Raw genomic sequence first — 26,793 nt, forward strand, 5'->3', positions numbered from 1 at the left:
CTTTGAAATTGGACTTTTCATTAAATAGTACCTCTCATGGCATGGGGTTTGTGGGGGGGAGGAGGGGGGCGGTGCACAGGTTTGGAGGGGGTAAGTAATTGGAACATTGGATGGTCAGGCTGTGGCACTGTATCACCACCTGTTTGCTGCCTCCTATTTTACCAGTGGCCAGGAGAGGCGTTGGGCATCCCACTAATCTACAGACTAATTCTGGCCAATCAATGGCCAGTTAAGGGCCTCCTCCCAGCAATACTGGTGAAACCTAGCAGACTGCTAACTGAGCAAGGGTGGAGTGCCTCCTTCTTGAATACCTTGTGACCAATGGAGCCCCTCTTCCCCCAAGTAATCCTCTCCTCCTCCCCTTCCATCCCCTAGTTCCTCACCACTGAGGCCTGCCTTCTCTTTCATTCCAGTCTCCATCAGCATCTCCAGTGACACCACTTGGAACAAGACTGCTGCTCTCTGTCTGGCTGGCAGCTCCCGGAGACAGGACTGCCTCTCTCTCAGGAGCAGAAGGCAAATTTTTGGCTGTAACATATCTGCAGAGTATTGCCAGCAATCAGAAGTCAGCTTACCCCTGATTTCTATGTTGGTGATGGGGCCCACCCCACTGTCCCTGCCCCAGTCTACATTTCAGCACTTGATTTTTTTTTAAAAATCACTATCCTCTTGTAATTTTGTACCAATCACCCAAAGCTGAGGAGATCTTGTGTAGTGGGGAATGTCCCTGCCTCTGAGCCAGAGGTTCCGGGTTCGACTCCCACCCCAAGGTAGCCAAGGCAGGTGTGATTCATAATGTGGCCAAACAGGTTGAGTCTCAGTAAATGCTGCCAGCACACGCTAATGGCAGGAAGAGTGGAAGAGACTCCTGATCAGATATATGATGGAAAGAAGATTGGAGCCTTTACCATCACCATCCACAGCTCCAGATTACAACATGCACGGAAAGTGTCTGTTACCACAGCAACTCAGACTCATTCAATTGGTTGATTATCTCAGTTGGCTGAGCAGCCGAGGAAGATCAGATTGACGCCAATGGCATGGGGTTTAATCCCCATTCTGGCTGGGGTGGATGAGGGACCTGACTCCAGGTGCTCTGGTTTCCTCTTCTGGGTGCTCCAGTTTCTTCTCACAGTCCAAAGATGCGCGCATTAGGTTGATTAGCCATGATAAATTGCCCCCTAATGTCAGGGGGATTAGGAGGGTAAATATGTGGGGTTACAGGGACAAGACAGGACCTGGATGGGATTGTTGTTGGTGCAGGTTCAGTGGGCCAAATGGCCTCTTCCTGCACCGTAGATTCTATGATTCTATGACCCTTGTCCTATCTGTGTTAGAGATTATGGCACTGTGGGTATGACATGCTCTCAGGTAGGGAACAGAAGAAGGCATGAACATCTAAATCTAGGTCATTGACATATTTCAGAACCATCCAGACCCATGGGAATCCTACTATTTATGCTCCTCCAGTCCTCTGTCTCAGTGTGTCTCACTCTCTCTCGCACTCTTTCACTCTCTCTCTCTCTCTCTCTCTCTCTGCCTTTGCAAGTCCAAATATACTGATCAGCCTCTGCATTACCTTAAGTCCATTCATTCAATTTATTTGAAACTTTTACCCTTCTCATAAACATCACATTGAGGAACTCCGTGGAAAATGAAACTCAGAATCTTTAAAACAGCCAGTCAATTGCCAGTTTTGAACAATTTGCCCAATATCCCTCACGTTTAATTTGACTTAATGCAATCTGAATGTAGATTATTCACCAATAGATTTTGTCAGCTGTACGTTTTTTTTGTACAAATTTTTCTGTAGCTTCTAACACTTTCTGCAAAGTGATATCTGCTGAGGCTACAATTGACATGTGTACAGAACTTATTATTACTTGGAAATATCAAGGAGGGCTTGTCACTATGAATTAACTGGCAGTAACTAATATTTAGATAATGTGATTATTTTTATATTATCCTTTCTCTATTCTTTGTCAGCTCCTCTGCAGAATGTGGCGAGTGGCTGGCTGTCATTAGCAAAGCAGTGGAGAATTATCAGAAGATGCAGACGTTGCTGGTGCTGAGAGGAAATGCTGAGGTCAGTGTTGGAGCAGAGAGCTCTCTGATTATTACCTTCCTGATATTGATACAAATCACATGAAACACTTCAAATAAGACACTGACTTGGACAAGGAGACAGAGAGCAATGTATCTGAGTTTGCTGACGATACAAAACTAGATGGGAATGTAAACAGTGAGGGAGGAAACACAAAGACTGCAAAGAGATAGTGACAGATTTGTGAGTGGGAAACAAGGTGGCGATAGAGTATTACGTGTGGAAGTGTGAGATTCACTTTGGGTGTTAGAACGGAAAAAACAACAATTTTTAAAAGATTAGAAAGTTGCAAGTGTTGATATTCAAAGAGACTTGCATGTGTTTGCACAATGAATACTTGGATTAAATTGCATCTAGTTTAGCACAAGAGGGCTAACAGGTAAGGCTGAAGAGCTCAGGGCATGGATAGATATATGGGACTGGGATATTATAACTATAACTGAAACATGGCTAAATGAGGGACAGGATTGACACTTAATGTTCCAGGGTACAGCTGCTTTAGGCGGGAAAGAGGTGGAGGAAAGAGAGGAGAAGGATTTACATTTTTGATTCTGGCAGTCAGAGATGAAATAACCATAAGGCAACATCCAGCGAGACTTTGTGGGTGGAGCTAAGAAATAAGGGGATGATAACCTGATAGGAATTGTACTACAGTCCCTCAGATAGTCATCGGGAATGAGAAGAACAATTATGCAGGGACATTGGAGAGACTTGCAGGAGTAGGCGTTCTAGTAGGGAATTTATGGTTGTCATAGTAGGGGATTATAATTTTCCGAACATAGACTGGGACTGCCATTATGTTAAGAGCTTAGATGGGGTGGAAATTGTTAAGTGTGTTCAGGAAAGTTTCCTCAGGCAGTATGTAGAGGGTCCCCCTCAGGAAAGGGCAAAATTTGACCACTCGTTGGAAATAGGACAGGGCAAGTGACAGTGGGGGAGCACTTTGGGACCATGACCTTTGTTCTATTAATTTTAAACTAGTTGTGGAAGGGGACAAGACTGGTTCACAGTTGCAAGTTCTAAATTGGGGCAAGATGAATTTTGATTGAATTAGACAGGAGCTTGCAAGGGTTAATTAGAGTGGCTTGTGTGTGGGCAAAGGGACTTCCAGCATGTGGGAGGCCTTTAAAAGTGAAATAGCTAGAGTTCAGGGTCGATGTGTTCCTGTTAGGGTGAAGGGCAGGGCTGGCAGGAGTAGGGGACCAACATAACATATTGGATAACAAAACATATTGAGGTTTGTCAGGAAAAAGAAGGAGGCATGGCTCAAGCAACATGGAATAACGGGATTCCCTAGAGGTGTACAGGGGGAATATACTCAAGAAGAAAATTAGGAGGGCAAAAAGGAAGCATGAGATAGCTTTGGGTGAAAGGACTAAAATGAATCCAAAGAGATTCCTTAAGTATAGTAAAGGAAAAAGTATAACTAGAGAGAAAATAGGACTCCTTAAGGGCCAAAGTGGATAATTAATTATGTGTGGAACCACAGGAGATGGTCAAAATTCTCCATGAATATTTCTCCTTTGTATTTATCGTGGAGAAAGACATGAAGACATGGGAACCTGGGAAAGTTAGTGGTGATATATTGGGGACAGTTCACATTACAGTAGAGAAGAAAATGGGTGTATTAAAATGTATGAAGGTGGAGAAATCTCCTGGCCCTAACCAGGTATATCTGCGTGAGGCTAGAGAAGAAATTTTGGCAGCCCGGGCTGAGGTATTTGTATCAGCATTAGCCATGGGTGAGGTACCAGAAGACTGGAGGGTAGCAAGTGTTGTGTCCTTATTTAAGAAGGGCTGCAAAGAATTATAGACCACCAAGTCACTAGAGAGGATTCTGAGGGATAAGATATACAGGCATTTGGAAAGACAGGGTTTGATTAGGAGTCAGTACAGCTTTGTGCATGGGAAATTATGCCTTGCAAATTTGTTAGAGTTATTTGATGGAGTGACCAGGAAAGTTGATGAGGGCAGGGCAGTAGACGTAGCCTATCTGGACTTCAGTAAGGTCTTCGATAAAATTCCACATGATAGGCTGCTTTGGAAGGTTAGATCACATGGAATCCAGGATATAGAAACATAGGAGTGGAGGAGGCCATTTGGCCCTTCGAGCCTGCTCCACCATTCATAAAGATCATGGCTAGTCATCTAATTCAATAGCCTAATCCTGCTTTTTCCCCATAACCTTTGATCCCATTTGCCCCAAGTGCTATATTTAGCTGCCTCTTGAATGTATTCAATGTTTTGACATCAACTACTTCCTGTGGTAATGAATTTTTTACCCAGTTTTTGGGTGAAGAAATGTCTCCTCACCTCTGTCCTAAATGGTCTGCCCTGAATCCTCAGACTGTGACTTCTGGTCCTGGACTCACCCACCATCAGAACATCCTCCTTTAGACAGAACATCCTGTCTAGACATGTTGAATGTTATAAGTCTCTGAGATCCCCCCTCATTTACCTGAACTGCAGTGAAAATGATTCTAACCTAGTCAATCTCTCCTCATCCATCAGTCCCACCATTCCCAGAATCAGCCGCATTCCCTCAAGAGCAAGAACATCCTTCCTCAGTAAAGGAGACCAAAATGGCCCACAATACTCTTGGCATGGCCTCACCAAGGCCCTGTATAGTTGCAACAACACATCCCTGCTCCTGTACTCAAAACCTCCCACAATGAAAGCCAACATACCATTTGTTGTTTTTACTGCCTGCTGCACCTGCATGCTTACCTTCAGTGACTGGTGCACAAGGACACCCAGGTCCCGCTGTACAATCCCTCTTCCAATTTACAGTAAGAACTGGCAAATTAGATGTACAGTTGGTTTGATGGTAGGACGCAGAGGGTAATGGTGGAAAGATGCTTGTTGGACTGGAGGCCTGTGATTAGTGGTGTGCCTCAGGGTTTGGTGCTGGGCTAATTGCTGTTTGTTATATATATCAATGATTTGGATGAGAATTTAGAAGGCATGATCAGTAAGTTTGCAGATGACACTAAAATAGCTGGTATTGTAGACAGTGAGAAAGGTTATCAAAAATTGCAGCACGATCTTGATCAGCTGGGGAAGTGGGCCAAGAAATGGCGAACAGAGTTTAATATGGTAAGTGTGAGGTGTTGCATTTTGGAAAGTCAAATCAAGGTAGGATTTTCATGGTGAATAGTAGAACCTTAGGGAGTATCATGGAACAGAGGGACCTTGGAGTTCAGGTGCCTGGTTCTCTAAAGGTAAAGTCACAGGCAGATAGGGCAGTGAAGAAGACTTTTGGCATGTTAAAGGATATTAAAGATAGAAGGATGGTAGGAGTTGAGGGCCAGAATGCAATTACTGTCACTAGAGAGGTGGTGCTTGATCGACTAGCGGGACTGATGGTGGACAAGTCCCCAGGACCGGATGGAATGCATGCCAGGGTTCTGAAGGAAATGGCAGAGGTGATAGTGGATGCCTTAGTGATTATTTACCAAACTTCGCTGGATTCCGGGGAAGTGCCGGAAGATTGGAAAACATCTAATGTTACGCCACTGTTTAAAAAAGGTAGCAGGCAAAAGGCAGGGAATTATAGGCTGGTTAGTTTAACGTCTGTAGTTGGAAAAATGCTTGAATCCGTCGTCAAAGAAGAAATAACGAGGCACCTAGAAAAGAATGGTTTGATAGAGCAGACGCAGCAAGGATTTGTTAAGGGGAAGTCGTGTTTGACGAATTTATTGGATTTCTATGAGGATGTGACTCGTGTGGTAGACAGAGGGGAACCGGTGGATGTGGTGTTTTTAGATTTCCAAAAGGCGTTTGATAAGGTGCCGCACAAAAGGTTGCTTCAGAAGGTTAGGGTGCATGGAGTTGGGGGTAAGGTGTTAGCGTGGATAGAGGATTGATTGTCTAATAGGAGGCAGAGAGTTGGTACCAATGGGTGCTATTCTGATTGGCGGTTGGTAACTAGTAGAGTGCCGTAGGGATCGGTGCTGGGGCCTCAGCTATTTACCATTTATATAAATGATCTGGAGGAGGGGGCTGAGTGTAGGGTAACAAAATTTGCTGATGACACAAAGATGAGTGGAAAAGCGAATTGTGCGGTGGGTGTGGAAAGTCTGCAGAGTGATCTGGATAGGCTGAGCGAGTGGGCGAGGACCTGGCAGATGGAGTATAATGTTAGCAAGTGTGAGGTTATCCACTTTGGCAGGAATAATAGTAGGAGGGATTACTATTTAAAGGGCGAAAAGCTGCAGCATGCTGCGGTGCAGAGGGACCTGGGGGTCCTTGTGCATGAGTCGCAAAAACCCAGTCTGCAGGTGCAGCAGGTGATCAAGAAGGCGAATGGAATGTTGGCCTTTATAGCGAGGGGGTTAGAATATAAAAGCAGGGATGTCTTGCTGCAACTGTACAGGGTACTGGTGAGGCCGCAGCTGGAGTACTGTGTGCAGTTTTGGTCGCCCGGAGATGAGGGGGTTAGACTATGAAGAGACTAAATAGACTGGGTCTGTACTCGTTGGCGTTTAGAAGGATGAGGGGGGATCTTATAGAGTCGTATAAGATGATGAAAGGGATGGATAGGGTAGAGGTAGAGAGATTCTTCCCGCTCAGAAAGGACAGCAGGACTAGAGGGCATAGCCTCGAGATAAGGGGGCGACAGTTTAGAACGGAGTTGAGGAGGAACTTCTTCACTCAAAGGGTGGTGAATCTCTGGAATTCTCTGCCTGTTGAAGTGGTGGAGGCTACCTCGCTAAATATATTTAAGTCACGGGTAGATAGGTTTTTGGTAGACAAGGGAATTAAGGGTTATGGGGAGAAAGCGGGAAAGTGGAACTGATCCACTTCAGATCAGCCATGATCTTATCGAATGGCGGGGCAGGCTCGAAGGGCTAGATGGCCTACTCCTGCTCCTATTTCTTATGTTCTTATGTTGGCATTCATCAATCAGGGCATTGAGTATAGAAGTTGGGAAGTTATGTTGAAGTTGTGCAGGACGTTGGTGAGGCCACATCTGGAGTATTGTGTTCAGTTTTGGTCATGTTGCTATTAGGAAAGATGTTATTAAACTGGAGGGAGTGCAGAAGAGATTTACAAAGATGTTGCCAGGACGCGAGGGACTGAGTTATAGGGAGAGATTGGACAGGCCAGGACATTTTCTTTGGAGCATAGGAGACTGAGGGGTGATCTTATAGAGGTGGGTGGCATAGTGGTTAGCACTGTTGCTTCACAGTGCCAGGACCTAGATTGAGTCACTGTCTGTGTGGAGTTTGCACGTTCTCTCCGTGTCAGTGTGGGTTTCCTCTGGGTGCTCCAGTTTCCTCCTACGCTTCAAAGATGAGGGTTAGGTGGATTGGCCATGCTAAATTACAGCACAGGAACAGGCCCTTCAGCCCTCCAAGCCTGCACCGACCTTGCTGCCCGACTGAACTAAAACCCCTTATCTTTTTGGGGACTGTATCCCTCTACTCCCATCCTATTCATTTATTTGTCAAGGCTCCTCTTAAATATCACTATTGTATCTGCTTCCACAATCTCCTCTGGCAGCAAGTTCCAGGCACCCACCACGCTCTGTACATCTTCTTTAAACCTTGCCCCTCGCACCTTACACCTTTGCACCCTAGTAATTGACTCTTTCACCCTGGGAAAAAGGTTCTGACTATCCACTCTGTCCATGCCCCCCATAATCTTGTAGACTTCTATCAGGTTGCCCCCTCAACCTCTGTTGTTCCAGTGAGAACAAACCAAGTTTCTCCAACCTCTCCTCATACCTAATGCCCTCCATAATCAGGCAACATTCTGGCAAATCTTTTCTGTACCCTCTCCAAAGCCTCCAGATTCTTCTGGGAATGTGGCGACCAGAATTGAACACTATATTCCAAGTGCAGCCTAACTAAGGTTCTATAAAGCTGCAAGATGACGTGCCAATTTTTAAACTCAGTGCCCCAGCCAGTGAAGGCAAGCATGTCCTATGCCTTCTTGACTACCTTCTCCTTTCAGTTACCTGCGTACCTGTACATCCAGATCAATACTCTATCAATACTCTTAAAAGTTCTGCCATTTACTGTATATTTCCCATTAGACCTTCCAAAATGCATTTGTCCGGATTAATCGCCATCTGCCACCTTTCCGCCCAAGTCTCCCACCGATCCATGTCCTGTTGTACCATCTGATGGTCCTCATCACAATCCGCAAATCCACCAACCTTTGTGTCATCCGCAAACTTGCTAATCAAAGTAGTTACATTTTCTTCCAAATCATTTACAAACAGGAAAGGTGCCAGCACCTAACCCTGAGGAACGCCACTTGTCACAGCTTTCCAATCAGGAACACTACCCTCTGCCTTCTATGATCAAGCCAGTTCTGTATCCACCTTGCCAGCTCACCTCAGATCCCATGCGACTTCACCTTCTGCACCAATCTGCCACAAGGGACCTTGTCAAAGGCCTTATTGAGGTCCTTGTAGACAACATCAACCCTATTCTCATCAATCATCTTAGTCACTTGCTTGAAAACCTCGAACAATTTAGTGAGGCACGACCTCCCCTTCACAAAACCATGTTGCCTCTCATTAATTAATACATCCACTTATTTCCAAGTGGAATAAACCTTGTCTCAAAAAACCCTCTCCAATAATTTCCCCACCACTGACGTCAGGCTCACTGGCCTGGATTATTCTTGCTACCCTTCTTAAACAAGGGAACAACATTGGCTATTCTCCAATCCTGTGGGACCTTTCCTGTAGCCTGTAAGGATACAAAGATTTCTTTCAAGGTCCCAGCATTTTCTCCCTTGCTTCTTTCAGTATTCTGGGGTATGTATCCCGTCAGGCCCTGGGGATTTGTCTCCCTTAATGTTTCTCAAGAACCTTAATACCACTTCCTTTTTGATCTCAACATGACTCAAACTATCTACACGCCCTTCCCCTGACTCATCATCCACCAAGTCTTTTTTGGTGAATACTGACATTTAATACCTCGCTCATTTCCTCTGGCTCCATGTATAAATTCCCTCACCTGTCCTTGAGAGGACCAATCCTCTCCCTGGCTACCCTCTTGCTCTTTACATATGTATAAAAAGCCTTGGGATTTTCCGTAATCTTGCTGGCCAATGACTTTTCATGACCCCTTTTAGCCCTTCTTACTCCTTGCTTAAGTTTCTTTCTACTTTCTTTGTATTCCACACTTGCTTCGTGAATTCCCATACTCCTAGCTTTGGCAAATGCTCCCTTTTTCACTTTGACTAGGCTCACAATATCTCTCATTATCCAGGGTTCTCAAAACTTGCCATACTTACCCTTCATCCTTACAGGAAGGTGCTGATCCTGAATCCCTATAAACTTATGCTTGAAAGCCTCCCAGATGCCAGATGTGGATTTGCCCTCAATCATCTGCCTCCAGTCTACATTTGGCAATTCCTGCCTAATGTTATAATTAGCCTTCATCCAATTTAGCACCTTCACTTGAGGACTACACTTATCTTCATCTATCAGTCCTTTAAAGCGTTCTGAGTTGTGGTCACTGTTCCCGAATTGCTCCCCTATTGAAATGTCGACCACCTAGCCAGGTTCTTTTCCCAATACCAGGTCCACTACGGCTCCTTCTCTAGTTGGACTATCTACATACTGCTTCAAGAAGCCCTCCTGGATGCTCGTTACAAACTCAGACCCATCCACACCCCAAGCACTAAGTGAGTCCCAGTCAGTGTAGGGGTTTTTGCACCTTGTCAAAATCTGAATACATATCTGTTCCTCTATCTCCCTTTGGGGCGATAGAGGAACAAATATTGAGGGTATTGGGGAATTGAGAACTAGGGTGAAAAGTTTAATTTAAGAGGGAAAAGAATTAATGGGAACCTGAGGAGCAACATTTTTACAGAATGTGTATGTGGAATGAGCTACTAGAGGAGGTGGTTGAGGCAGGGACATTGACAACATTTCAAAGGCATTTGGACAGATACATGGATAGGAATGGTTGAGAGTGAATTGGGCCAAATGCAGGCAAATAGGATTGTTTGGATGGGTATTTTAGTAGGCATGGACCAGTTTGAGCTGAAGAGCCCATCTCTGTGCTGTAGGTTCTATGATTCTATGAATACAGAACTTTAGCATGTAGGTACACTAAGCAATTAGGAAGCCAAATGGGATAAATACATTTTTAACATTCCTACAGGGTTTTGGTGATTCCACAGTTGGAGTACTGTGAACAAATTATTTAAATATCCTCTCAACCTTCTTTTCCTTAAGGAAAACGTAACTTCTCAAATCTACTTTCACAACTGATGTTCCTTATCCTTGGAGTGACTCTCGTGAATCTTTTCTGCACTCTCTCCTATGTTGCCACATCCTTCCTAAAGTGCAGTTTTCAGAACTGGACACAAAACCTGCTTATTCTTGCACTCTATACCCATGATAATAAAGTAAGAAGCCTCACAACACCAGGTTAAAGTCCAACAGGTTTATTTGGTAGTAAAAGCCACTAGCTTTCGGAGTGCCCTATTTAAAGCTGTGGCCCCTCTGCTCACTGTATTTCTGTCAAACTATAACCTGTCATCCTCAGCACCTCCTCTCTGTCAGTTTGGATCTCAGGCGTTTGTAATCAATGACAGTTTCTCTGTGTACTTTCCCTCCAGCTCTCCCATGTGAAGACTGAGTCTGGTCTGGGTGCCAAGCCGCCAATACTGATCTCCAACTCCCGAATGACAATGTGTATGATCTGTGCCAGTGACTTCACCCTGACATGGAGGCGCCAGTACTGTAATGCTTGCGGGAAGGTGGGTCAATTCACCTCATTGGTCCATCAGAACCCCACTTAGAACAACTAACTGCATTTAGATAGTGACTTTAACACTATAAAATATAGCAAGGAAATATAGCAAGCAGCAATCAAACAAAATATATTTGAACCGTGGAAGGACATCCTCAAACTGCAGTCAAAAGTTGGTTAAGAGGGAGTTCAGGACCTCAGCAGCTCATAAGAAAGTTAATTTTGAAAGAAAACTTGCATGTAGTATTAAAACAAACAGTAAGAGTTTCTATAAATACATAAATAGGAAGTGGGTGGCTAAGGTAAATTTGGGGCCTTTACTGAATAAGGCGGGTGAATTGATAACAGCAAACAAAGAAATGGCAGATATGCTAAATAAAATTTTTGCATCAGTCTTCATGGTAGAAAACCTGACAGATAGGCTGATTTCAAATAACATGGTAGAATTTATACTAAACCCAATCACAAAGGGTAGAGTATCAAAGAAACTCAAGGGACTAAAGGCGGATAAGTCACCAGGGCCCGATGAACCGCATGCTAGGGTTTTAATGGACTTGGATGCAAAGATACTGGACCCATAGGTTGAAAATGTTCATAACTCTCTGAATTCCAGGAGGGTACCAGAAGATTGGGAAACAGCCAGTGTGATGCCCTTGTTTACAAAGGGAGAAAGGCAGAAGACAGGGAACTATAGGCCAGTCAGTTTCACATCTTTATTGGCAGGATGCTGGAGTTAATAATCAAAGAGGAAATAGCTAATCATTTAGGAAAGCCAAATATAATCAAACTGAGTCAACATGGTTTTATGAAGCGTAAATCATATTTGACAAGTTTGCTCAAATTCTTTGAGGATGTAACAGGGAGTATAGATATTGGGTGACCTATAGAAGTTGAGGGGGACTTGTAGAAATTTACAATGGGTAGAATGTGAGAGAGCAGCTAGGAGTGAGTTGGAATAGACGAGCCTGGAGGTAAGAGAGGCAATGATGAAGATTTCTGAGCTGATGATTTGAGATCAAGGAAAGGCAGTCCATGTCACACAGCTAGAAATAGGTGGTCTGAGTGTTGCAGCAATGTGATGGGAAGCTCACCTTGGGGTCAAACATGACACTGTGTTGGTGAAGAAACTGGTTTAGCTACAGGTAATCAGGGAGGAGGGGATGGAGCCAGTGGCAGAAACCAAAGGCAATAGTTTCAATATTCCCAACATTTAATTGGAGGAGGGTTTTGTTAATCCAGTACCTACTGGCAGACAAGCACTATAACAATTCAGATAGACTAGAAGGGTTGAGAGAAGTAGTGCTGAATAGAGCTTGATGGTCTCAATATATATGTGAAAACTGACTCCATGCTGTGATACGATGATGTGGCCTAGGGCAGTATGTAAATAGGATAGATCTTTGGGGGACACTGAGGGGACAGTGCAGGATCAGGAAGAGAAGTCATTGCAGGCAATTCTCTGGCCACGATGAAACAGATAAGAATGGAACTGGTTTGAGAATAGTTCCACCCAGCTGGACATGAGTGAAGAGGGGCTGGAGGAGGATGACGTGGTGAAACGGTGCCAGATGTTATAGCAAAACACTTGGCAGGATCAGAGTCAGCATGGAATTATGAAAGGGAAATCATACTTGACAAATCTATTGGAAATCTTCAAGAGAAGTTGATGAAGGGGAACCAGTAAATGTGGTTTATTTGGACTCTTAGAAACCTTTTGACAAATTCCCACTTAAGAGATTAGCATGTAAAATTGATGGTGGTGTATTTAGATGGATAAAAAAACTGGTTGGCAAACCAGAAACAAAGAGTAAGAATAAGCAGGACTTTTCCAAATGACAGGCAGTGATTAGTGGGGTACCGCAGGGATCAGTGCTGGGCCTCCAACTTTTCACTACATATATTAATGATTTAGATGAGGTAACCATAGGACCATAGAAAATTACAACTCAGAAACAGGCCCTTTGGCCCTTCTTGTCTGCACCAAACCATTTTTTGACCTGCACTTGGACCATATCCCTCCACACCCCTCTCATCCATGAACCCGTCCAAGTTTTTCTTAAATGTTAAAAGTGACCCTACATTTCCCACTTTATCCGGCAGCTCATTCCACACTCCCACCACTCTCTCTGTGAAGAAACCCCCCCTAATATTCCATTTAAACTTTTCTCCTTTCATCCTTAACCCTCTGGTTTTTCTCTCTCTTCTAGCCTCAGTGGAAAAAGCCTGCTTGCATTCACTCTGTCTATACCCATCAAAATCTTATGCACCTCTATCAAATCTCCCCTCATTCTTCTACGCTCCAGGGAATAAAGTCCTAACCTATTCAATCTCTGTCTGTAACTCAGCTTCTCAAGTCCCGGCAACGTCCTTCTGAACCTTCTCTGCACTCTTTCAACCTTATTTACATCCTTCCTGTAACTAGGTGACCAAAACTGTACACAATACTCTAAATTTGGCCTCTCCAATGCCTTATACAACCTTACCATACTTTTATACTTGATACTCTGATTTATAAAGGCCAGTGTACCAAAAGCACTCTTTACGACCCGATCCACCTGTGATGCCACTTTTAGGGAATTCTGTACCTGTAATCCTAGATCCCTCTGTTCAACTGCACACTTCAGAGTCCTAGCATTTACCTTGTATGCTCTACTTTGGTTTGTCCTTCCAAAGTGCAATACCTCACACTTGTCTGCGTTAAATTCCATAAGATCATCACATTTGCAAATGATGCAAAGCTGGGTGGGAGGTGAGCTTTGAGGAGGATGTGGAGGTCCTTCACTGTGATTTGGACAAGTTGAGTCAGTGGGCAAATGAATGGCATAATTTGGATAAATGTGAGATTATCCAATTTGGTCACAGTTTGAGGATACAGGGTAGATCGCTTAGGATAGAAATGAGGTGGAATTTCTTCACCCAAAGTGTGCTCAGTCTGTGTAATTTGCTACCACCGAAAATAGTTGAGACCAAAACCTTGAAGGTGTTTTCAAGAAGGTGTTGAAACAAAGAACAGTACAGCACAGGAACACGCCATTCGGCCCTCCAAGCTTACACCAATCGTGAAAACCGTATGCACTTATGGAGTAAGTATCCTTCCATTCCCATCTTATTCATGTATCTGGCTAGATGCCCCTTAAATGCTGTTATCGTACCTGCTCCCATCATCTCCCCAAGCAATATGTTCCAGACATTCACCATCCTCTGTGTTTAAAAAAAACACTTGCCTCGCACATCTCCTCTAAACTTTCCCCGTGCACCTTAATGAGGCAGTTTAGAACAGAGTTGAGGAGGAACTTCTTCACTCAAAGGGTGGTGAATCTCTGGAATTCTCTGCCCTTTGAAGTGGTGGAGGCTACCTCGCTAAATATATTTAAGACACGGGTAGATAGGTTTTTGGTAGGCAAGGGGATTAAGGGTTATGGGGAGAAAGCGGGAAAGTGGAACTGAGCCACTTCAGATCAGCCATGATCTTATTGAATGGCGGGGCAGGCTCGAAGGGCTAGATGGCCTACTCCTGCTCCTATTTCTTATGTTCTTATGTTCTTAAACGTATATCTCCTAGTACTTGACTTTTCAGCCTTAGGAGAAAGCATCTGGCTATCCACTCTGTCCATGCCACTCATAATCTTGTAAATCTCTGTCAGGTCGCCCCTCAACCTCCGTCATTCCTGTGAGAATAAACCAAGTTTCTCCAACCTCTCACCGTAGCTAATACTCTTCAGACCAGGCAACTTCCTGGTAAACCTGTTCTGTACCCTCTCCAAAGCATCCACCTCCTTCTGGTAGTGTGGCAATTGCACACAATATTCCAAATGAGGCTTAATTAAGGTTCTGTACAGCTACAGCATGATCTGCCAATTTTATCCTCAATGCCCCAACCAATGAAGGCAAGCATGCCACATGCCTTCTTGACTACCTTATCCACCTGCCACATTCAGTGATTGGTGGACATGTACACACAGATCTCTCTGCTTGTTAATACTCCTAAAGGTTCTACGATTTACTGTATAATTCCTACGTGCCTTCCAAAATGCATTATCTCGCACTTGCCCAGATCAAACTCCATCTGTCATTTCCCTGCCCAAGTCTCCAGCTGGTCTGTATCTTGCCGTATCCTCTGACAATCATCTTCACTGTCTGCAACTCCACCAATTTTTGTGTCAACTTACAAATCAGGCCAGCTACATTTTCCTTCAAATCATTTATATACTATGAACAAATGTCCCAGGACGGATCCCTGTGGAACACTGTTAGTCATGATGTGGATGTGCCGGCGTTGGACTGGGGTAAACACAGTAAAAAGTCTGACAACGCCAGGTTTTAGTCCAACCGATTTATTTGATAGTAAACGCACAAGCTTTCGGGTTACAGATTGTAAACTGTCTGTGCTTTATATGCTCTGTCTGAGGCCAGAACTCTCCATTCACCTGACGAAGGGACTAACCCGAAAGCTTGTGCGTTTACTATCAAATAAATCGGTTGGACTAAAACCTGGTGTTGTCAGACTTTTTACTGAACACTGTTAGTCACAGACTTCCATTCAGAAAATCATCCCTCTATTGCTACCCTCTGTCTTCTATGGCCGAACCAGTCTTGTAGCCATCTTGCCAGCTCTCCTCTGATCTCGTGTGATTTCACCTTTCATATCAGTCTGTCATGAGGTACCTTGTGAAAGGCTTTACTGAAGTCCATGTATAAAACATCCGCTACCTTTTGCTATTTGTTACATGTTAGATATAGCATTTGGGGTGAAGGGGATCAAAGGACATGGGGAAAAGGCGGGATCCAGCAATTGAGTTGGATGTTCAGCCATGAGCATAACGAATGGTGGAGCAGGCGCAAAGAGCCGAATATTCTCCTCCTGTTTCTATTTTCTATGTTTCTGAGATGGACAAGGAGGAAAAGCTTTCCTTTATCAGTCATGTGGGCTGTCATTTGTAACCTTAAGAGCCGTTTTGGTACTGTAGCAGGGCAGAAACCAGATTGGAGTTATTCAAACACAAAGTTTAAGAAGGGTAGACATGGATTTGTGAGGTGACAACAAGAACTCTGGATGGGAAAGGGGGTTGGCAATAAGATAACAGGTACGTACAGTTGCACTCATGCTCTTTCTTGTTTTATCTTGCAGGTCGTTTGTCGAGCATGCTCCAGGAACAAGTATCCACTGAGATATCTGAAAGGGAGGATGGTCAGAGTTTGTGACCAATGCTACACAGAGCTAAAGAGAAAAGGTAATTGAAACGTCTCAAGCATCTGTAATGGAGGGTGAGTGAGTCCTGTAATGTGAGGAATGGAGGGTGAGTGGGTCCTGTAATGCGAGGAGTGGAGGGTGAGTGGGTCCTGTAATGCGAGGAGTGGAGGGTGAGTGGGTCCTGTAATGCGAGGAGTGGAGGGTGTGGGTCCTGTAATGCGAGGAGTGGAGGGTGAGTGGGTCCTGTAATGCGAGGAATGGAGGGTGAGTGGGTCCTGTAATGCGAGGAATGGAGGGTGAGTGGGTCCTGTAATGTGAGGAATGGAGGGTGAGTGGGTCCTGTAATGTGAGGAATGGAGGGTGAGTGGGCCCTGGAATGGAGGGCAAGGGGTGAGGAGGCCTGGAATGTGGGGAGTGGAGGCCCTGGAATGGGGGGAGCGGAGGTGCCTGGAATGGTGGGGGAGAGAGCCTGGAATGGGGGTTGGTGCCCTGGAATGGAGTGTGAGGTGGGGGGGCCCTGGAATAGGAGGAATGAATTTGATTTGACTTATTGTCACGTATATTATACATATGGACAAATCAGACAAATGTGAGGTAGTATGTTTTGGAAGGTCTAATACAGATGGGAGATGTACAGTAAATGGCAGAACTGTATTGAAGAGTATTGATAGAGGGATCTGAGTGTACAGGTACACAGGTCAAAGAAAGTGGCATCACTGTTGGAGAAGGTAGTCAAGAAGGCATACGGCATGCTTGCCTTCATCGTCTGGGGCACTGAGTTTAAAAATTGGCAAGTCACCTTGCAGCTTTATAGAACCTTAGTTAGGCCGCACTTGGAATATAGAGTTCAATTCTGGTTGCCTCACTACCAGAAGGATGTGGAGGCTTCAGAGAGGGTACAGAAAAGATTTACAAGGATGTTGGCTGGTATAGAGGGCATTAGCTATGAGGAGAGGTTGGAGAAACTTGGTTTGATTTCACTGAAATGATGGAGGTCAAGAGGCAATCTGATAGAAGTCCACAAGATTATGAGGGGGGATGGACAGAGTGGATAGTCAGACGCTTTTTCCCAGGTAGAAGAGTCAATTACTAGGGTGCATAGGTTTAAGGTGTGAGGGGCAAGGTGATGTAAGAGAGAAATGTTTTATATAGAGAGTGATGGATGCCTGGAATTCGCTGCTGGGTGAAGTAGTGGAAGCAGATATGATAGTGACTTTTAGGGGGCGTCTTGACAAATACATGAATAGCATGGGAATAGAGAGATATGGTCCCCAAAAGAATGGGGGGTTTAGTTCAGTCGTGCCGGCTTGGAGGCTGAAGAAGCTGTTCGTGTGCTGTAATTATCTTTATTCTTTGTTCTTATACACTGAAAAATATTGTTTCTTGTGCGCTATATGGACAAAGCATACCATATGTAGAGGAGGAAAGGAGAGATTGCAGAATGTAGTGTTACAGTAATAGCTAGGGTGTAGAGAAAGATAAACTTAATACGAGGTAGGTGCATTCAAAAGTCTGATGGCAGTAAGGAAGAAGCTGCTTTTGAGTCATTTGATAGGTGTCCTCAGGCTTTTGTATCCTTTCCCAATGGAAAAACGTGAAAGAGAATATGCCTGCGGTGCATGGGGTCCTTAATTATGCTGGCTGTTTTCCGAGGCAGGGAGCAGTGTACATGGGTGATGGCTAGGCTTCCTTCACAACCCTTTGTGGTTTCTTGCAGTCTTGGGCAGAGCAGGAATCATACCAAACTGTGATATAACCAGACAGAATGCTTTCTATGGTGCGTCTGTAAAAGCTGGTGAGAGTCATCGCGAACATGCCAAATTTCTTTTGCCTTCTGAGAAATAGATGTCTTGGTGGGCTTTCTCAACTACAGCATTGGCATGGAGGGATCAGAACAGGTTGTGGGTGATCTGGACCATTTCTACTTCATCCCTATTGGAGGACAGGGGCATGTCCTCCACTATATTTCCTGAAGTCAATGACTATCTCCTTTTTGTTGACGTTGAAGGAGAGATTATTGATGCTGCACCAATTTACCAGATTCTCTATCTCTTTCCTGTACTCTGTCTCATCATCACTGTCTCACTACAGTAGTGTCATCAGCAAACTTGAAAATCGAGTTGGAGGGGAATTTGGTCACACAATCATAGGTGTATAAGGAGTACAGTAGGGGGCTGAGACCACAGCCTTGTGGGGCACCGGTGTTGAGGATGATCGTGGAGGTGGTGTTGCCTATCCTTACTGATTGTGGTCTGTGGGTTAGGAAGTTCAGAATCCAGTCACAGAGGAGGAGCCGAGGCCCAGACCACAAAGTTTGGAGATGAGTTTTGTTGGAATAATGGTACTGAAGGCTGAGCCATAGTCAATAAATAGGAGTCTGACATAGGATGTCTTTGTTATCCAGGTGTTCCAGAGTTGAGCGCAGGGCCAGAAGATGGTGTCTGCTGTGAATCTCTTATAGCGATGGGCGAACTGTAGTGGATCCAGGCAGTCTGGGAGGCTGGAATTGATTTGTGCCACAACTAATCTTTTGAAACACTTCATAATAATGGATGTCAGAGCCACCAGATGATGGCCATTAAGGCACACTGCCTAGCTTTTGTTTGATACTGGGATGATGATCGGCTTCTTGAAGCAAATAGGGACCTCAGAGTATTGTAAAGAAAGTTCAAGATGTCTGTGAATACCCCTGTCAGCTGATCCACGCAGGATCTGAGTGCACAACTGGGTAACTCATCCATTTTGTGGGTTGACCTTTAAGAAGACTGCTCTGACATCTGCAATGGTGACCTTGGATACAGGTTCATCCAAGACTTTTGGAGTGCAGGGCATGCTCTTGGTGACATCTTGCTCAAAACGAGCATTGAGCTCATCAGGGAGAGGCATATTGGTGCCGGCGATTTTACATGCCTTCATTTTGTAGCCTGTTGTGTCTTGCAGACCTTGCCATAGTTGGCGGGAGCTCTGTGTGCCTAGCCTGGGTTTCTAGCTTAGCCCCATACTATCTTTTGGCATCGCTGATGGATCTCCTTAGATCATAACTAAGGCATATTGGCGCAGTGGTTAGCACTGCTGCCTCACAGTGCCAGGAAACCAAGTTTGATTCCCTGCTTGGGTCACTGGCTGTGTGGAGTTTGCACATTCTCCTTATGTCTGAGTCTCTGAGTCTCCGGTTTCCTCCCACACTCTTAAAATGTGTGGGTTAAGTTGGTTGGCCATGCTAAGTTAACTGCAGTGTCAGGGAGATTAGTTGGGTATATATGACAGGTTACGGCAATACAGTCTGGGTGGGATTGTGTTCAGTTCAGTCTCAGTGGGTTGAATGCTCTGTAGGGATTCTATGAAGTCAGTTACTGCAGTGGTGTACTCATTCAGGTTGGTCACAGAGTTTTTAAATATTGGCCTGTCCACTAAGCAGTCCCATTGGAATCGTCTGATTTCTCAGACCAACATTGCACGGCTTTCTTAGACAGATCCTCCTGTTTAAGTTGTTGCTTGTAGGCTGGGGGCAGGAGCACAGCCTTAGGGTCTGATTTGCCAAAGTGTAGGCAGGCGATAGAGGAATAGGCATGTTTGATTTTTGTGTAGCAGTATGTTTGAGCCTCTGGTGAGACAGGAGACGCGTTGGTGGTATTTTGGTAGGACACTCTTGAGCTTGGTCTGATTGAAGCCCCCGACCACAATGAACAAGGCCTCGGAATGCTTCATCTCAAGGCTGTTCGTAGTGGTGTATATTTTGTCCAGTGTGATCTTGACATTTGTATAGGGTGGGGTGTAAACTGCTGTCAGGATAACAGAGGTGAACTCCCACGGCAAGTAGTAGGGGTGACATTTTAGGTCTGGGGAGTAAAGCAGCACCAGTGTTGCTACATCTAGGCACTACGAGGTGTTGATTAAGAAGCAGATCCCACCTTCCCTAGCCTTGCCTGAGGCCACTTTACAGTCAATTTATTGGACTGAGAAGCCTTCTGGTTATATGGCACAGTCCAATGAAGTAGGAGTGAGTCAGGTCTCCGTGAAACAAAGCACACAGCAGTCCCTCAGTTCTCTTTGAAAAGTGAACCTGGCTTTAAGTTTGTCTGGCATGTTTTTCAGAGATTGGACATTTGCTAGGCCTAAGCTGGTGATGGGGGCCTTAGGCCCATATTGTTTCACTCTCACCTGTATGCCAGCGCCCTCACCTGTTTTCCATGCTTCCTGGAGTGACTGCTTCTTTTTGAGCCTGGGAGACAGTGTGAAGGATAAAGGTGTGTCCAATGGGTTTCTTCGCTCTGTTGGTGTGTGGATGGAGGATTTGTTGCCTGCGTTGGTAGATGGGTCTGCATAGTTGGGCGTTCCAGGTCGCTGTTTGGCTGCAGTTTGGCTTCAGAGGTCAGAGGATGTCCAGACCACATTCCGGTGTGGACACATCAAAGGCTGGTAAGTGGATGATGTCTCTGGGGTCAAGGATGAGCCAATATCCGGAACCCAGAGTTGGGATCCTCTGGGATCCACTGCTAGGTTGGGATTTTCTTTTGAAGGTTGGAGGATCTTCAGACCTGCAAGTAAATTTCAGTTAGAGATTGTTAGGCTGTAGGAATGTGGGGGGAGTGCTTGGGGCTTGCAGGAGGTTGCAGCCCTCCAGGTCAGAGGGGTTGGGGCTGGTGGGGAGGAGGAGGTTCTGGTTCCAGACTTGCTGGTCCGGCCTTTGGGTTCAGTGGGAGCTGCGAGAGTGGCTGGCAAGGTGGGGTTGGGAGGTGGGGGGGTGGGCGTGGTGATGCGGGGCAGAGAGAAGAAGGTTCCAGCCCCAGGAATGCAAGCCTGATTGTTGGAGACTGGCAGAGTGAAGTTTCGGCTTCAGTGGGGTTTTCCTGGTTGCTAGGAGTCTGCAGAATGAAGGTCCTGGTTTCTGGGGCATCCTGTAATGTGAGCAATTGGGGGCAGTGGGGTGGGGCTGAGAATGCCCTGTAATACGAGAATTGTTGGGGCGTGTGTGGGTGTGTGTGTGTGAGAGAGCATCCTGTAATGGGAGGAATGATGGGTGAGGGAATGCTGCAATGTGTCTCTGTCTGTGTATGTGCCCATGTGAATATGTATGTGTGTGTATGTATGTGTGCATGCATGTAGATGTGTTTGAGTGTGTGTGCGTGTGTGTTTGCATGCGTGTCCCTCTCGCTGTGAGAGCGGGTGTGTCCACGACCCCCTTTCCCTCCCTCCCTCCCTCTGAGACGGTGCCCGTGACCCTGTTTGTGTGCCTGTTCACATGTGTGTGTGTCACTCTGTCTGCTTTTCCATTTGTGTGTGTGTGTGGATGCCTCTGTGTGTGTGGTGTTGCATTTGTCGCACTAATCATGCTGGGGTGGGAGTGGATGTCAGGGTGGGGGAACTGTTATGTCGCACCTGTGCTGCTGGGGCTGAGTGTCATTCTTGGGGGGTAGGTGGGGGTGAGTAGGTGTTGTGCTGGTTTGGGGGCTGTCTCGCTGGGATGGATGATTGGGTGGGGGCGGGTGGGTGACACGCAGGGGGCATGGTGGTGGTGAATGGGTCTCACTACTGAGGCTGCTTCTGCCTGAGAGTGTTTATATTTTCTGTCCAGTAAGATTTCTCACTCTGATGCATCTTTTGGATCTTTCCGCAGAGTTGATGACAGTCAATGAAAGATCTCCCTCATTGCTGACTCACTCAGCAGGCAGTGCCCTCTCCTTTGTTCTTCACAGTCTCCACACACCCTTCATCCAGAAACAGAAGAAGGTTCCGGCAGCACTGAGAGAGGTGAACTGTCTACATCCCTTTCTGAGAGAGAGACTCCCCCTCGTGTGTGAGAGAGAGAGAGACTCCCCCTCGTGCGAGAGAGAGAGACTCCCCCTCATGTGTGTGAGAGAGAGAGACTCCCCCTCATGTGTGTGAGAGAGAGAGACTCGCCCTCGTGTGCGAGAGAGAGAGAGACTCGCCCTCGTGTGCGAGAGAGAGACTCCCCCTCGTGTGCGAGAGAGAGAGACTCCCCCTCGTGTGTGTGAGAGAGAGAGACTCGCCCTCGTGTGCGAGAGAGAGAGACTCGCCCTCGTGTGCGAGAGAGAGAGACTCCCCCTCGCGTGCGAGAGAGAGAGACTCCCCCTCGTGTGTGTGAGAGAGAGAGACTCGCCCTCGTGTGCGAGAGAGAGAGAGACTCCCCCTCGTGTGTGAGAGAGAGACTCCCCCTCGTGTGAGAGAGAGAGACTCCCCCTCGTGTGAGAGAGAGAGACTCCCCCTCGTGTGAGAGAGAGAGACTCGCCCTCGTGTGAGAGAGAGAGAGAGACTCCCCCTCGTGTGAGAGAGAGAGACTCCCCCTCGTGTGAGAGAGAGAGACTCCCCCTCGTGTGAGAGAGAGAGACTCGCCCTCGTGTGCGAGAGAGAGACTCGCCCTCGTGTGCGAGAGAGAGAGAGACTCCCCCTCGTGTGTGAGAGAGAGAGACTCCCCCTCGTGTGTGAGAGAGAGAGACTCCCCCTCGTGTGCGAGAGAGAGAGACTCCCCCTCGTGTGCGAGAGAGAGAGACTCCCCCTCGTGTGCGAGAGAGAGAGACTCCCCCTCGTGTGCGAGAGAGAGAGACTCCCCCTCGTGTGCGAGAGAGAGAGACTCCCCCTCGTGTGCGAGAGAGAGAGACTCCCCCTCGTGTGCGAGAGAGAGAGACTCCCCCTCGTGTGCGAGAGAGAGAGACTCCCCCTCGTGTGCGAGAGAGAGAGACTCCCCCTCGTGTGCGAGAGAGAGAGACTCCCCCTCGTGTGCGAGAGAGAGAGACTCCCCCTCGTGTGCGAGAGAGAGAGACTCCCCCTCGTGTGCGAGAGAGAGAGACTCCCCCTCGTGTGTGAGAGAGAGAGACTCCCCCTCGTGTGAGAGAGAGAGACTCCCCCTCGTGTGAGAGAGAGAGACTCGCCCTCGTGTGCGAGAGAGAGACTCGCCCTCGTGTGCGAGAGAGAGACTCGCCCTCGTGTGCGAGAGAGAGAGACTCGCCCTCGTGTGCGAGAGAGAGAGACTCCCCCTCGTGTGAGAGAGAGAGAGACTCCCCCTCGTGTGAGAGAGAGAGAGACTCCCCCTCGTGTGAGAGAGAGAGAGACTCCCCCTCGTGTGAGAGAGAGAGAGACTCCCCCTCGTGTGAGAGAGAGAGAGACTCCCCCTCGTGTGAGAGAGAGAGAGACTCCCCCTCGTGTGAGAGAGAGAGAGACTCCCCCTCGTGTGAGAGAGAGAGAGACTCCCCCTCGTGTGAGAGAGAGAGAGACTCCCCCTCGTGTGAGAGAGAGAGAGACTCCCCCTCGTGTGAGAGAGAGAGAGACTCCCCCTCGTGTGAGAGAGAGAGAGACTCCCCCTCGTGTGAGAGAGAGAGAGACTCCCCCTCGTGTGAGAGAGAGAGAGACTCCCCCTCGTGTGAGAGAGAGAGAGACTCCCCCTCGTGTGAGAGAGAGAGAGACTCCCCCTCGTGTGAGAGAGAGAGAGACTCCCCCTCGTGTGAGAGAGAGAGAGACTCCCCCTCGTGTGAGAGAGAGAGAGACTCCCCCTCGTGTGAGAGAGAGAGAGACTCCCCCTCGTGTGTGAGAGAGAGAGAGAGACTCCCCCTCGTGTGTGTGAGAGAGAGAGAGAGACTCCCCCTCGTGTGTGAGAGAGAGAGACTCCCCCTCGTGTGTGAGAGAGAGAGACTCCCCCTCGTGTGAGAGAGAGAGAGACTCCCCCTCGTGTGCGAGAGAGAGAGACTCCCCCTCGTGTGCGAGAGAGAGAGGCTCCCCCTCGTGTGCGAGAGAGAGAGACTCCCCCTCGTGTGTGAGAGAGAGAGACTCGCCCTCGTGTGTGAGAGAGAGAGACTCCGCCTTGTGCGTGAGAGAGAGAGACTCCCCGTGTGAGATGGCGAGAGAGGGAGAGCTCCCCATGCGAGAGAGAGAGAGAGAGAGAGAGAGGGAGAGCTCCCTGTGCAAGAGAGAGAGAGAGAGATGTCCCCGTGTGTGAGAGAGAGAGAGAGAGAGAGAGGGACCACCCTGTGCAAGTGAGAGAGAGGCCTCCCCATACGTGTGAGAGAGAGAGGGATCACCCCGTGAGAGAGAGAGAGAGACCACCCCGTGTGTGTGAGAGAGAGAGAGAGGCCTCCCCGTGTGTGTGAGAGAGAGAGAGAGAGAGGCCTCCCCATGTGTGTGAGAGAGAGAGAGAGGCCTCCCCGTGTGTGTGAGAGAGAGAGAGAGACCACCCCGTGTGAGAGAGAGAGACCACCCTATGTGAGAGAGAGAGACCACCCCGTGTGAGACAGAGAGAGAGAGACCACCCCGTGTGAGAGAGAGAGAGAGAGAGAGGCCTCCCCGTGTGTGTGAGAGAGAGAGAGGCCTCCCCGTGTGTGTGAGAGAGAGAGAGAGAGAGAGACCACCCCGTGTGAGACAGAGAGAGAGAGACCACCCCGTGTGTGAGAGGGAGAGAGAGATAGAGAGACCACCCCGTGTGAGAGAGAGAGACCACCCCGTGTGTGAGAGGGAGAGAGAGATAGAGAGACCACCCCGTGTGTGAGAGGGAGAGAGAGATAGAGAGACCACCCCGTGTGAGAGAGAGAGACCACCCCGTGTGAGAGCGAGAGAGAGAGAGACCACCCTGTGTGAAAGAGAGAGAGAGAGAGAGACCACCCCGTGTGTGAGAGGGAGAGAGAGATAGAGAGACCACCCCGTGTGAGAGCGAGAGAGAGAGACCACCCCGTATGTGTGAGAGAGAGAGACGCCTCCCCGTGTGAGAGAAAGAGACCACCCCTGCGAGAGAGAGAGAAACAGACCTCCCCATGTGTGAGAGAGAGAGAGAGGCCTCCCCATGCAAGAGAGAGAGAGAGGCCTCCCCGTGCGAGAGAGAGAGAGAGAGACCTCCCCGTGAGAGAGAGAGAGACCACCCTGTGCGAGAGAGAGAGAGGGAGACCACCCCATGCAAGAGAGAGAGAGAGGCGTCCCCGTGTGAGAGAGAGACCACCCCGTGTGAAAGAGAGAGAGGCCTCCCCGTGCGAGTGAGAGAGAGAGAGAGAGAGGCCTCCCCATGCGAGTGAGAGAGAGAGAGAGAGAGGCCTCCCCATGCGAGTGAGAGAGAGAGAGAGAGGCCTCCCCATGCGAGTGAGAGAGAGAGAGAGAGAGAGGCCTCCCCATGCGAGTGAGAGAGAGAGAGAGAGGCCTCCCCGTGCGAGTGAGAGAGAGAGAGAGACCACCCCGTGCGAGTGAGAGAGAGAGACCACCCCATGTGAAAGAGAGAGAGAGAGACCACCCCGTGTGAAAGAGAGAGAGAGAGACCACCCCGTGTGAGAGAGAGAGAGAGACCACCCCGTGTGAGAGAGAGAGAGAGACCACCCCGTGCGAGTGAGAGAGAGAGACCACCCCGTGCGAGTGAGAGAGAGAGACCACCCCGTGCGAGTGAGAGAGAGAGACCACCCTGTGCGAGTGAGAGAGAGAGACCACCCCATGTGAAAGAGAGAGAGAGAGACCACCCCGTGTGAGAGAGAGAGAGAGACCACCCTGTGTGTGAGAGGGAGAGAGAGATAGAGAGACCACCCCGTGTGAGAGAGAGAGACCACCCCGTGTGAGAGCGAGAGAGAGAGACCACCCTGTATGTGTGAGAGAGAGATGAGAAGACTTTGGCTGATAGGATTAAGGAGAATCCTAAGGCGTGCTATAGGTATGTCAAGAACAGAAGGTTGGTTAGGGCAAGATTAGGGCCAGTTATAGACAGCAGAGGGAAGTTATGTGTGGAACCGTAAGAGATTGGAGAGGCATTGAACCAATATTTCTCTTCGGTGTTCACGCAGGGGGACAAGAATGTAGCTGAGGAGGACACTGGGTTGCAGGGGAGTAGAATAGACAGTATTACAGTTGATAAGGAGGATGTGCTGGATATTCTTGAGGGATTGAAGATAGATAAGTCCCCTGGTCCGGATGGGATTTACCCTAGGATTCTCTGGGAGGCAAGAGAAGTGATTGCAGAGCCTCTGGCTCTGATCTTCAGGTCGTCGTTGGCCTCTGGTATAGTACCGGAAGATTGGAGGTTAGCGAATGTTGTCCCATTGTTTAAGAAGGGGAACAGAGACTTCCCCGGGAATTATAGACCGGTGAGTCTCACTTCTGTTGTGGGCAAGGTTTTAGAAAAAATTATTAGGGATAGGATTTATAGTTATTTGGAGAGTAATGAATTGATTGGAGATAGTCAGCATGGTTTTGTAGCGGGTAGGTCATGCCTTACTAACCTTATTGAGTTTTTTGAAAAAGTGACCAAAGAGGTGGATGGGGGTAAGGCAGTTGACGTGGTATGTATGGATTCTAGTAAGGCGTTTGATAAGGTTCACCATGGTAGGCTCCTGCAGAAAATGCACATGTATGGGATTGAGGGTAATCTAGGAAATTGGATCAGGAATTGGCTAGCAGATAGGAGACAGAGGGTGGTGGTTGATGGTAAATATTCGTCATGGAGTTCGGTTACGAGTGGTGTGCCTCAGAGATCTGTTTTGGGGCCACTGCTGTTTGTAATTCTTATTAATGATCCGGATGAGGGTATAGTTGGGTGGATTAGTAAATTTGCTGATGACACCAAAGTCGGAGGTGTGGTAGATTGTGAGGAAGGATGTCATAGTTTGCAGGAAGACTTGGACAGGTTGCAGAGCTGGGCTGAGAGGTGGCGGATGGAGTTTAATGCGGAGAAGTGTGAGGTAATTCACTTTCGTAGGAATAACAGATGTGTTGAGTATAGGGCTAATGGGAGGACTTTGAATAGTGTGGATGAACAGAGGGATCTAGGTGTATGTGTACATAGATCCCTGAAAGTT

At 47.4% G+C, this 26,793-nt stretch overlaps 1 protein-coding gene across 1 annotated transcript in view; it reads left to right on the plus strand.

Annotated features, from left to right (window-relative positions):
- The window catches only part of LOC145341391 (FYVE, RhoGEF and PH domain-containing protein 5-like), a 103,719-nt gene that overhangs the window by 60,254 nt on the left and 16,672 nt on the right, over window positions 1-26,793 (plus strand). The window contains exons 14-17 of the mRNA XM_080186331.1: window positions 1,987-2,086; window positions 10,694-10,834; window positions 15,956-16,058; window positions 21,636-21,769. Coding sequence (XP_080042457.1) covers window positions 1,987-2,086; window positions 10,694-10,834; window positions 15,956-16,058; window positions 21,636-21,769 — 478 coding nt within the window. The remainder of the gene's footprint in view (window positions 1-1,986; window positions 2,087-10,693; window positions 10,835-15,955; window positions 16,059-21,635; window positions 21,770-26,793) is intronic.

This window comes from Carcharhinus amblyrhynchos, chromosome 3, assembly GCF_965287045.1.
Source record: "Carcharhinus amblyrhynchos chromosome 3, sCarAmb.v2.hapA, whole genome shotgun sequence".
Taxonomy (NCBI): domain Eukaryota; kingdom Metazoa; phylum Chordata; class Chondrichthyes; order Carcharhiniformes; family Carcharhinidae; genus Carcharhinus; species Carcharhinus amblyrhynchos.